At 35.5% G+C, this 12,693-nt stretch overlaps 1 protein-coding gene across 2 annotated transcripts in view; it reads right to left on the bottom strand.

The window, feature by feature from the left end:
• Positions 1 to 12,693, bottom strand: part of snx17 (sorting nexin 17) — a 42,201-nt gene that overhangs the window by 20,972 nt on the left and 8,536 nt on the right. For both annotated transcript variants that reach the window (XM_067384875.1, XM_067384874.1), the window contains exons 3-6: positions 12,191 to 12,308; positions 9,113 to 9,177; positions 3,377 to 3,487; positions 1,238 to 1,328 (exon numbers count right to left, since the gene is read on the bottom strand). In XM_067384875.1, coding sequence (XP_067240976.1) covers positions 1,238 to 1,328; positions 3,377 to 3,487; positions 9,113 to 9,177; positions 12,191 to 12,308 — 385 coding nt within the window. The remainder of the gene's footprint in view (positions 1 to 1,237; positions 1,329 to 3,376; positions 3,488 to 9,112; positions 9,178 to 12,190; positions 12,309 to 12,693) is intronic.

Here is a 12,693-nt window from a genome sequence, read left to right on the forward strand (position 1 = left end):
TACTTAAAGGCGGGTGCATGTTACACACACAGTGACGCGCACGAGCACACAAACATGCCAAATGTCAAAAATAAAAGGATTCCTCTCTGGAGAAGCGTTCAGTCTTTCCGCTTGCAAATTCCACCTTGTAAATAGCAAATGTAAAAATATGCTGTCAGGCCAGTAGATGGCGATGTCACTTTGTAAAGAAAAACTATGTCTATAGACTGAACACGTAAAATGCATGCGCATGACGTCACCATTTTCACAGATTTGCGTTTTTGTAGTTTACATTGAGGCGATAACGGTGTCATTTTCAAAAACGTGCACTTTGAAACCAGTTTTCAAAAGTTTGCATTTTCAGGCTCTCAAAATGCAGTGTAAATGAACGGCCAAAAAACAAACAAAAAAAATCCTTTTATATAGTTGAAAATGGTGTGGTGTAAATGGCCCCTTAGAGGCCTCCCTGCAGTTTTCGCCAAAATAAAAGCTTGAGGTTTGAATAATGAATTTAACACATAAATATTATCACTGTAAGTTGTAAAGTAAAATAAATTAGTTATAATGATCATATATGTTTTATTGTACAGTCCATTTTTTTTAATATAATTAAAGGTAACAATAGTAATAATAATAATATAAAATAATATTTATAATCTAACAAATAATCATTTTTAATTATCTTTATTACTGAAAATGATTGGGTTCCTTAAACACCAGTGTGATGCAAATATCAAAATAAACACTTATTTAAAAAAAAATATTTACCCACATGTTATGTGACCATTAACTGAACCATGAACATGTGAATGTGTTGTTAAATTATTGACATATTCAGGTCTGGAGCCAAAAGAGTACAAGGCGGGTTACACACACCAAAAAGTTTAATACTTATGGTTTGGGTTTAATTCAATTCCTGTAAGAATAAGAAATAAAAATAACCATGTTTGCCGAACATGCATTACAGGCCTACAGCAGAGCTGCGTGTGCCATGCCAACAACAGCTTGACCGAAGTTTCATCTACTTGACCTCAGTTTACTTTTAAGAAGTGTGGGCGGCCATCTCAACAGAACACAGACCCTCTTTTGAGCTGCCAGGACTGCATTTAGATCCAGTCCAGAGGAAGTGTGTTGACTTTTAGATACCATTTAATAACAGCCAAGCCACTTTCCAGCTGAAGCCAGCAGGCCACATATTATGATGGCAAATTTCTGTTAAAAAGGTCTGAAAATTAAATGGGTCAGATGTTATACTCACACGTGCAGCCCCCATCCCCCCGCTCCTGAACCAGGAACAGGCTGAAATATCCCACCAGCTCATCGGGAAGGTCAAGCTTTGAGGCCACAGCCTGATGAGGACATTAAATCATCATCAATCTACATGGCGCTTATGATTACCCAACAACAGATGACTGTAATCCAATTCACAAGATGTGCATATAGACAAAGCATTAAACACAAACTTGATAAATAATGTGTGAATATGAATTTAGTCGAGTAAACGCCTTGCTATGTTTTATTGGACAGGTTTTCTCTCCAGCGAAACTATGAGAATTAGAAATTATTATCTTACATTTCCTCCTCCCTAATGTTTTTACTACTTTAGGTTTCATATTACATTTTATAATTCCTTTTTATATGGTGTGCCATTTTTTAAAGTGTTTTCCTTGACAGGAGTGTTCAAATGTTAAACATTACACCCATGAGGTCCCATGATCAAGTTACTCTTCACTACATTTAAGCCATGTTTTATGCGTAACACTTGACTTTCTTGCTTTCCGTCAGGTGCTAAAGGGCGCTTTGGGCCGTCACTGAGGTTGAATGGCACAGCAGAAAGCAGTGCGTGCTGCATATGGGTGCAGGGTGCATTTTAATGAGAGCTCGGATCAGCTTTGGCTCTGTGTGGTGCACATGGGAAAGCTATGATCCTCAAAGAGCTTCTTAAAGCCCTTAAGACTCAAGCTCTAATATGTGTCATGCTGATTGGAGAGCAGGTCTAAGTGAAGAATCAGTGGAGAAATACAAGATGTTCTTTTGTTACGCAGACTAAGACTTGTACAGCACGATATTATTTGTATTTAACTGCATTAAAAAGGAACAACAAAGAAAGTTTATATTAGAACTGTCAATCAATTTAAATGTGATTAATCAAGATTAATTGCATATTTTCCCCCCTTCTATTTATTTCATTCCATTCTTTTAAAGAAAAGAAAAATAAATAAGCATATGCCAAGGTCATGGCTTTGATTCACAGAGAATGATAAACTGAGAAATTACAGTAAAAATAGCAATATTGTGAAATATAACTATTTATTTATTTGTTAAATCATCCTAATATGATGATTTGGTGCTCAAACATTTCTTGCCAAAAACATTTTTTTTTTTTTTTTACAGGATTCTGATGAACAGAAAGTTTAAAATAAATTTACTTTTTAAAGAGAAATTATTTTTATTGTATTTAATTTAATGCATCCTTGCTGAATAAAAGTATTAATTTCTTACTGACCCCAAATTTGTGAACAGGTGTGTATAAAGACACAAAGGTGCTCTTTTCTGGTCTCATTTGCAGAAATGCAAATCTGCAATAGCTGAATAATAAAACAACTTTTTGCCTGTTTTTTTAAGTAAAATTTTGTATTTACATTTAAAATCGAAACATTTGTTTAAAATTTAAAAAATATATACATGTATAAATAAATATACATATTTATATATATTTTAGATTACATATACATATCAATATTTTATATATAAATATAATTTTTTTCTTAAATATATACATGTATGTGCATGTATTTATGTATACATAATATATACAGAACACACACATATATTACGTAACACAGACTTTTATTTTGCAAACGATTAATCACGATTAACCGTTGTGCAGCCCTATTTTAAATGTATCATTTACACATTATTTGAAATAAAAATATTTGAAATAATTTCAAAATACATTATCATCACACATTTTTCACACATATAAATTATTTTTTTTCATTAAAATGTTACATTTTCTTTGCAAGGAAATTTACAATCATATCTGGAAAATATACAGGAAAGTAATTGAACATTATTAGCTTGGTTTGTATCATAAGACTTTAACTACTGTTAAGCAATAAACAAATTTGTGTTCACTTTGAAAGTCCTAACTAAAACAAATCCTAAATCAGAAAATTCTCTCAGTCTTGTTTTTATGCATGTCTGGTCTTGGCCATATGAGTTTACTGTATGTAACAAGACATGAATGAACAGGATATTCATGATAGCTCACAATTACAATGAAAGGTGTCAGGAAAGATATTACTATCCAAAATGACATAAAGGCATAAACCTGGCAGTGATAATGTGCTCTGAGAACATGAAGCAGTTAACAGTTACAAAACAACGTTCTCACCTCCAGAACATCTTCGGTCTGGTCAGATGTGAGGATGTTGACTTTGACCTTCTGGCCATTGGACAGGTAGATTTCCAGCTGCACCTCCTCAGTGGGGATCTGCTGGGTCTCCTGTGACAGAGTGAAACGGTGAAATGCTTTAAAAAGTCCTATTGTACTTTTTTACATTTTAGTGTGCAATGCTGCAAAAGTTACAGTCTCTCCAAAGGGAGTTCTTCTCTATATCAGTAAGCACTGTTTCTGAACTCCCTGAAATGCCTCAATTGTAGTTCAGAGAACATACATGTCACAATTTTCCTCATAAATAATTTCCGCCCAAGGCATACGCTAAATAACGGGCACAGGGCCTGGTTGAGTGATTTAGTAGTGTGTTGTCGCCATGTCTAAGAGATGCTGTTTTATCCACCCCAAATCTACTGCAGTCATGTTAAAGGCTGTGTGACATTTCCAAAACATGCTTGAAGCGCTTGACCAATCACAACACAGTGATCCAACCGAACAATCAGAGCACAATGTGCTTTTCAGAAGGAGGGGCTTCATAGAGACAGGAACTAAACAGTGTTACTGTTTACTAAACTCAGTGTTACTGACAGACTGGGAAGAGAGGAGCTGCAACAATGGAGAATATGGGGAAAATTAGGTATTTTTTTGAACATTCATGCATGAAAATATTCTATTAGAGCCCAAAATCAAAATCAAGACTTTTTAAAAAGGTATAATATCCGCTCAATAGCGCTCAAAGCGTCACGTTTTTAAAATTTCAGTACCGACTAGGTACCGAAGTCGGTACTTTTGACAACACTAATTCAACGTAGTGATGATGCAAGCTGCCTTTAAAAACACCAACAACATAGTGACGAAACACGCTCTGCAGAGCAGTTTGTCCATTTGGGGTTACTGTAGAAACATGCCGGCACAAAATGGCGCCTTAACATGTAAGGGGACCGCAGTGTCAATGGCTCATTCTAAGGTAATAAAAACATAACGGTTCATTATGTAAGGTCTTTATACATCACTCAAAACACAGTTATGTATATTATATTGCATTTCTGTCAATAGATCCTCCTAAATTTTACAAACAGCGCCTTTAACAGAACAGTTATTGTAAGGATAGGTTTCTCACTGAAAATTTTAGTGTACTATGTCTACTCTTTTAACAGCTTTATGGTAAAAATGAAGCACTATGACAAAAGCTTTCTTATCTGTACACAACAGCGTTTTGCTACTTCATACATATACTTTACATTTATTGTACCATCCAGTGTTGACGCCAAGCAAAACGATTTAAAAGGGAAGATTTAAAGGTGCCCTACAACGTTCTTTCAAAAGATGTAATATAAGATGTGTCTCCTGAATGTGTCTGTGAAGTTTCAGCTCAAAATACCCCATAGATTTTTTTAAATAAATTTTTTTAACTGCCTATTTTGGGGCATCATTAACTATGACCTGATTCAGGCTGCGGCCCCTTTAAATCGCGCGCTTTAACCGTACATTAGCAACATGCTAACGAAACATTTAGAAAGACAATTTACAAATATCACTTAAAATATCATGATATCATGGATCATGTCAGTTATTATTGCTCCATCTGCCATATTTCACTATTGTTCTTGCTTGCTTACCTAGTCTGATGATTCAGCTGTGCACAGATCCAGATGTTAATACTGGCTGCCCTTGTGTAATGCCTTGAACATGAGCTGGCATATGCAAATATTGGGGGCGTACATATTAATGATCCCGACTGTTACGTAACAGTCTGTGTTATGTTGAGATTCGCCTGTTCTTCGGAGGTCTTTTAAACAAATGAGATTTATATAAGAATGAGGAAACAATGGAGTTTGAGACTCTCTGTATGTCATTTCCATGTACTGAACTCTTGTTATTCAACTATGCCAAGATAAATTCAATTTTCGATTCTAGGGCACCTTTAAATGTCAGTTTATTTCACTTTTTCCCCTCCGTTTGGCCAAAAACACTGTTCAAGATCATCCAGTTTGAAATGTTGACTACAAACACAGAGGTTTTTCAGATTGTCCGTCGCTGCGTTCTCTCCGTATTTACGATTCTTCACTGGAAAACAAAACTAACTCACTTCCACTAAACGTTTACTCTTTGAATTCCTTGAATGGCAACAAGCCCAGTGCATTATGGGTTTTGAAGTTTTCCTACCTACTTTTATCTGCTTTCTGTAGTCATGTAGCACCAATTTCAATTTTTGTTTTTTTGCTCATCTATTCTACAGGCAGACAACTTTTATTTAAAGCCCAGCAGTGAAATACCCCTTTAAATGTTTTGGGGAAACAACTTTGTGCTGAACTCCAATTCAACTTCTGATGCTTCCTGTTCAGCTGATCTCAGAGTATTCTGATGAACATGCAGTACTGGTATTATTAATCACACCCTTTCACACTGAGAAGTTTAATTTCCTGTGTATTCAAGCCTACATGTCACGAGGACATTTTCATTTTAAATTAAATATGCTTTGATTTCTGTGTGATTTACTGTATGGATTCAGGCTTATTGCAAGATATAGGTGTTTAGATAGGACTGGTGATTTGGTAAGAAGATATTGGAATTTAACAAAGCCACAAGGCTCAAAACACTGGAGCGCTGACGACAGAGTCACTGTTCTTTCACTGTCCTATATTTCACTTTTTGCAAACTCATCTTTTTCAACCCCTTCCTGCATGTTTCATCTCCCACTGAGGCAGAGGGTCTCAGAGCAGCAGCTGATCTTTACAGAGATTGGAAAATGAAAACGCAAGGCCAAGTCTAATCTCTTATTCTGTTCCTGCAGACGGCTCTCTGATGGGCAGCTGGGGGACGAACGGGATCTGACTGCAAATTTACCAATATCAATGTGGGCTGGGGGTGAAATTCCCAAAGAATGAATGTGATTCAGGCAAGAAATGTAGTACAGGATGATACTGGAATGTAAGGAAGTGAACTGAGATAAACATGAAGCGGTTCTTCATTCATCACACATGAGAATATCTTGAGGAGGAAATGAGATAAATCAGAGCCACCAATATTTAACCCTTTTACAGGATGGCTAGGAACATGGCTTAATTTTTCTTCTCACATTTTTTGGAGTGTTTTGAAAGCTTAGCATTAATAGGAGAGGTGGAGGAAATTATTAAAGGTTATTTCACCCAAAAATGAAAATATTCATTTCTCACTCTCATGTTGTTCCAAACCCATAAGACGTTTGTTCATCTTTCAAAACAATTGAAAAAATGAAATCTGAGAGCTTTCGGTCCCTTCTTCGACAGCTAAACAACTAACACTTAAACTCGAAGTAAAACTAATCCATATGAATTGAGCGGTTTAGTCAATTTTCTGAAGAGACCAGATCGCTTTATATGATGAACAGATTTAATTTAGGCTTTTTCATCAACACACACAGCTGTGGTAAACAGAAGCTCAAACATGTCTGCTTGATGTGCGAGAACCAAATTAGCTAGGGTGAGTAACTGATGACAATTTTTTCATTTTTGGCTGAACTTTGACAAGCAACTGTGTCACTTCTGTATTTAGACACCATAAAAGTTGAAGACATATTAGAAATTATGCAAATGTTGATTAAGCTTAAAGGGTTAGTTCACCCAAAAATGAAAATTCTGTCATTAATCACTCACCCTCATGTCGTTCAACACCCGTAAAACCTTCATTAATCTTCAGAACACAAATTAAGATATTTTTGATGAAATCCGATGGCTCAGTGAGGCCTTCATAGCCAGCAATGACATTTCCTCTCTCAAGAACCATTAATGTACTAAAAACATATTTAAATCAGTTCATGTGAGTACAGTGGTTCAATATTAATATTATAAAGTGACGGGAATATTTTTGGTGCGCCAAAAAAACAAAATAATGACTTATTTAGTGATGGCCGATTTCAAAACACTGCTTCAGGAAGCTTTGGAGCGTTATGAATCAGTGTGTCGAATCAGCGGTTCGGAGCGCCAAAGTCATGTGATTTCAGCAGTTTGGCAGTTTGACACACGATCTGAATCATGATTCGATACACTGATCGCTTTATAATATTAATATTGAACCACTGTACTCACATGAACTGATTTAAATATGTTTTTAGTACATTAATGGATCTTGAGAGAGGAAATGTCATTGCTGGCTATGCAGGCCTCACGGAGCCATCGGATTTCATCAAAAATATCTTAATTTGTGTTCTGAAGATGAACGAAGGTCTTACAAGTGTGGAACGACATGAGGGTGAGTAATTGATGACATTATTTTCATTTTTGGGTGAACTAACCCTTTAAGTCAAAATAAAGAAGCTAATAGCAAAATGGCAAGAACATTTTTGAACACTGAAAGGGAAATCTAATCTAACCTAATTCAGGTATATTTTCAAGGGACCCCTCTGAAATGCTTCACCCTCATGTTGTGTTCAGGTCATTTTGACACGAAGAGGATTTTCCCGAACCCGAAAACGCTAGTTAATGTTATTGCATTGTCTAACAACTTCCCATTTTTTTTTTTTTTTTGATAATTTTTGTAAGTTTTTATGTGTTTTTCTCCAAATTATAACACTTGTGGTGTTCCCAGTCAAAAATGACCGGCCTACAAAAAATTGCTTAGAAATCTCTCGTTATGCTACATTATCACCAAATATTGGATTCAATCTTTTTGTCAGCTTGTTTTCTTTCAATTAGGACAGTTTTTGTATTTATTTTTGAATCTGACTGATTGTAGGCCTCATTGATCTGAGCTCATGTACCTCAGTTTTTGAGTGAAAAAAAGTGTTTTTTTTCTGGATAATGTTGTCAATTTCACAAAAAAATATATATTAAAAAAAATTGCACTGTTTATCACACTAGTGTGCTTTAATATTTAAGCAGGAAATTTGTTTTGAAATGTTTTTATTTTGGTTTTTGTTACAAAATGGCACAAAATCACACTTGTGGTGTTCCTGGTCAAAAATGAACGGCCTGCAGAAAAATAACTTATAAATCACTTGTTATACAGTTTTATTAGCAAATATTGGATTTAACCTTTTTGTCAGCTTGTTTTCTTTCAATTAGGACAGGTTTTGTATTCATTTTTGAAACTGATTGATCTGAGCTTAAATTGGTCAAAAATGACCGCCCATTGAAAATGAATGGGGGAGTCGAAAATCAGAGAAACAATCAGTGTTCAGGAGCGTGTTCGTGTTCACATATCTACATGTGGGTGAGCAAAAATAAAAGCCTCGGACCTCTGCATGTGCGGATACTTGCACACTTGTGCATTCGCGCACAAACACACACACGTTTATGTACATAAACAAACTATTTTGAGATAAACTTTATCCTCAAATCAGTGAGGCCAACGATCAACCAGTTTCAAAAATAAATACAAAACCTGTCCTAATTGAAAGAAAACAAGCTGACAAAAAGGTTAAATCCAATATTTGGTGATAATGTAGCAGAATTTATAAGCAATTTTTTGTAGGCCGGTCATTTTTGAACAGAAACACCACGAGTGTGATAGGGTTTTAGGGTTAAGTGGGTAATCATGCGACAATACCAATATAATTTTATTCATTATATGTTCTCAATCAGTAACCTTAAAAACAATAAAGGTTTCAAAAACAACTGTAAACAATAAAGCTTTTGTATGTATGTTTACAATATTTCAAATAGCAGCAGTTAAACTGCTAGATTTACAATTAACTTTCAAATTATAATAAATATTTAACACTTCCAGAAAATAAAAAGAATACAGAAATTCTACCTGTTGAGCTTTTCTCAAAAAGCTGTTGAACACCTCACTGGATCCCAGGATGGGGTCCTGACGCACTGTGGGGAGAAAAGCTCATCGTTAAAGGTTTCAAGTTAATATAAAAATGTAGTTAAATAAACTGAAGCTACTCATGGAGGTAATTGCTTTTACTCTTACATCAGAATAGCATGCTATTTGTGGAAACACAAACATATACAATACATAATGAAGAAAATAAACATTCAGCTAAACATTTATACTACCATTGAGGTCAGTAAGATTTTTTTTTTTTGAAAGAAATTAATACTTGTATTCAGCAAGGATGCATTAAATTGATCAAAATTGACAGGAAAGGCTATTGTAACAGAAGATATCGATTTCAATTTATTCATAAATGCTGCTCTTTTGAACTTCCTATTACTCAAAATCATGTTAACTCAAACTAGACTGTTATACAATACAGACTTCTTCTTTAAAAGTGCCACCATGACTTCCTGGCTGATAATAACATCAGTGTTGTGTAAAAAAGCCGCTGGAGGCAAACTGACCAACATAAACTATAATGTTTACTTTTACTTCCAATATAGCACACAACCAAACAACCGCAAGACATTTGCACAAACTAACAAAATATTCACTCTGAACAGCTTGTGTGTTTGTGTCGGTTAATTTTCCATAACCATGTTTCTCAGTGATGTAACTGAGGGGAGCCCAAGCCAAGAGCAGCTCCAGACTGTGAGCAAATAAGCTCAACAAGGCTTAGCTTGTTCGATGGAAAGTGCCAGTGCTGGAATGGATTAGAGCAAACGGCTCTTGGTGCTGCCAGCTCTGCTGATTTCCTTTTGTGTGCAGAAACCTCACCCATAACCTGTTAAATGACATGCATGGCAAAACTCATAACGGCGTACAATATCGCTAGCTTTATGCTTTCAGGAATGATAATGTAGAACATTAACAAGCTTCGTCTTCTTCAGGAAGAGCAGAAATGACGTATAAAAGCCCATATGAGTGATTAAGGCTGACAAATATTTTCTATATTGTGTTGTTGACACATTTCCTTTTGAAACAGGAAGTCTGGGTGCACGTGTTTTTTTAAATAGCCTTACGTCACAGCCATGAGCCATGACTTGCTACTTGCAGTTGCAAGTGGTCTAAGAGGGAGGGGCTTTCTCATTCTACAGAGCATTCGATTGGATAAAAATCTGTGTGGTGCAGGATGAGTCATCAATGTTTCTGCTCCATTTTCTCAGAAAACTCAATTTTAAATGCCTTCACTAGTGTTAAAAAGTTAATTTTTTTCTTTGAAATAAGTGATACTTTTATTTACACTCTAAAAATGCTGGGTTAAAAATGGACAAACCCAACGGATGGGTTAAATGTTTGACCCAACCTGCTGGATAGTTTTATTTAACTCAACTACTGTTTAAAAAATTACTATATTGAACAGTTAAAGGATTTGTTCACTTCAGAATTCAAATAATTTACTCACCTTCATGTCATCCAAGATGTTCATGTCTTTCTTTCTTCAGTGGAAAAGAAATGAAGGTTTTTGAGGAAAACACTCCAGGATTTTTCTCCATATAGTGGACTTCACTGGGGTTCAACGGGTTGAAGGTCCAAATGTCAGTTTCAGTGCAGCTTCAAAGAGCTCGACATGATCCCAGACGAGGAATAAGAGTCTTAGTGAAACAATAAAATAAAAGTTAAATACTTTTTAACCACAAATGCTCATCTTGCACTGCTCTGCGATGTGCCACGCATGACATAATCATGTTGGAAAGGTCACGTGTGATGTAGGAGGAAGTACTGATCCAGTGTTTACAAAGCGAACGTGTTAAGATTAAGTCAAACAGCCTTTTCCATAAAAAAGGTAAAACAACGATGTCTGATGATTTTGAAGTTAGATAGTTTTTCGCCCTAAAGCAGTACTTCCACCTACGTCACGCGTGATCTTTCCAACATGATTACGTCATGCGTGGCACATCGCAGAGCAGTGCAAGATGAGCATTTGTAGTTAAAAAGTATTTAACTTTTATTTTATTGTTTCACTAAGACTATTATTCCTCGTCTGGGATCATGTAGAGCTCTTTGAAGCTGCACTGAAACTGACATTTGGACCTTCAACCCGTTGAACCCCAGTGAAGTCCACTATATGGAGAAAAATCCTGGAATGTTTTCCTGAAAACCTTCATTTCTTTTCAACTGAAGAAAGAAAGACATGAACATCTTGGATGACATGGGGTTGAGTAGATTATCAGGAAATTTGAATTCTGAAGTGAACTAATGCTTTAAAATGAACCCAAAATAGGTTGGAAAGCAACATATTTACTAATAAGTTTAAAATATAACTATTAAATAATAATAATTTATTAAATTGCTTATTAATAAATGTTTACCTTTTGATGATTATTATTGTTGCCTCTAGTAATTATGTGTCTGATTTTTAATTTCCAACCTTGGGTTCATTTTAAGTCAGGCATATAGTCATTTTAAACAACATTTTTATAGAGTTAAATAAAATTGCCCAGCAGGTTGGTCAAAACAACCCAAACCCTGGGTTTGTCCACATTTAACCCAAAGTGGGTTGTTTTTAACCCAGCATTTTTTTTTACTGTAGTAAGGATGCATTGAAATGTAACTGTAAAGACAATTATAATGTTACAAAAGATTTACATTTGCATCATGCATTTTCCACAATATATTCCATGGCACAACTGTTTTTAACATCAACAATAATAAAAAAATGTTCTTGAGCAGCAAATCAGCATATCAGAATGATTTCTAAAGGATCATGTGACACTGAAGACTGGAGTAATGATGCTTTGATCACAGGAATTTCAAAAATATATTAAAAGAGAAAAATTATTTTAAATTGTAACAATGTGTCACAATTTAACTGTATTTTTGATCAAATAAATGCAGCCTTGGTGAGCAAAAGATAAAAAAAATCTTACCAACCCTAAACTTATGGTAGTGAATATCTGTTAAAAGTGAATTATGTCATTTTTAGGAGGACTCCAGCATATAGACGAGCTCTGCCACACAGATCATTTTGATAGTGAACTTTTCATGTAAAAAGTCGTTTCTCACCAGCCTGCATGTATTTCTCTAGCTGTTCCCTCCTCTGATCGACTTCGGCCAGTGTGAGAGTGAAGATCTTCTTTGGCGGAAAAGCCGGCACCACATTATTTCCATATTCTTTTTTTATCTGAAAGAAAACAGGAAGAAAAGTTCATTTGAAACTGATAAGGTGAAACAGAACATTTGGTTATTCTGAGAGGACACAATGAAACTGCCCTTGGTGGACTCGAGCCTGCTGACTGTGGGTCTCTCAGGCCCCACGCTAATAAATCTGTTTACACTTCACAGCATCTACTGAAATTATGCCTGCTGTTGCTCCGTCTGTGCCACTGGCATTTTATTCAATGGCACAATAACAAAAAAATATATAGAAACTATATCAACGTTGCCATCATTAACCAAAACAAGTGTTTAGAGGTCCGTTTTAAGGGTTAACTGCGATCCTCACACCATGACAGCCTCTACGGATTGCATCATATGACCACGTATGATCTGACTGGGCCCTGTTACCT

Source organism: Chanodichthys erythropterus, chromosome 4 (assembly GCF_024489055.1).
Source record: "Chanodichthys erythropterus isolate Z2021 chromosome 4, ASM2448905v1, whole genome shotgun sequence".
In the NCBI taxonomy this organism is placed as follows: domain Eukaryota; kingdom Metazoa; phylum Chordata; class Actinopteri; order Cypriniformes; family Xenocyprididae; genus Chanodichthys; species Chanodichthys erythropterus.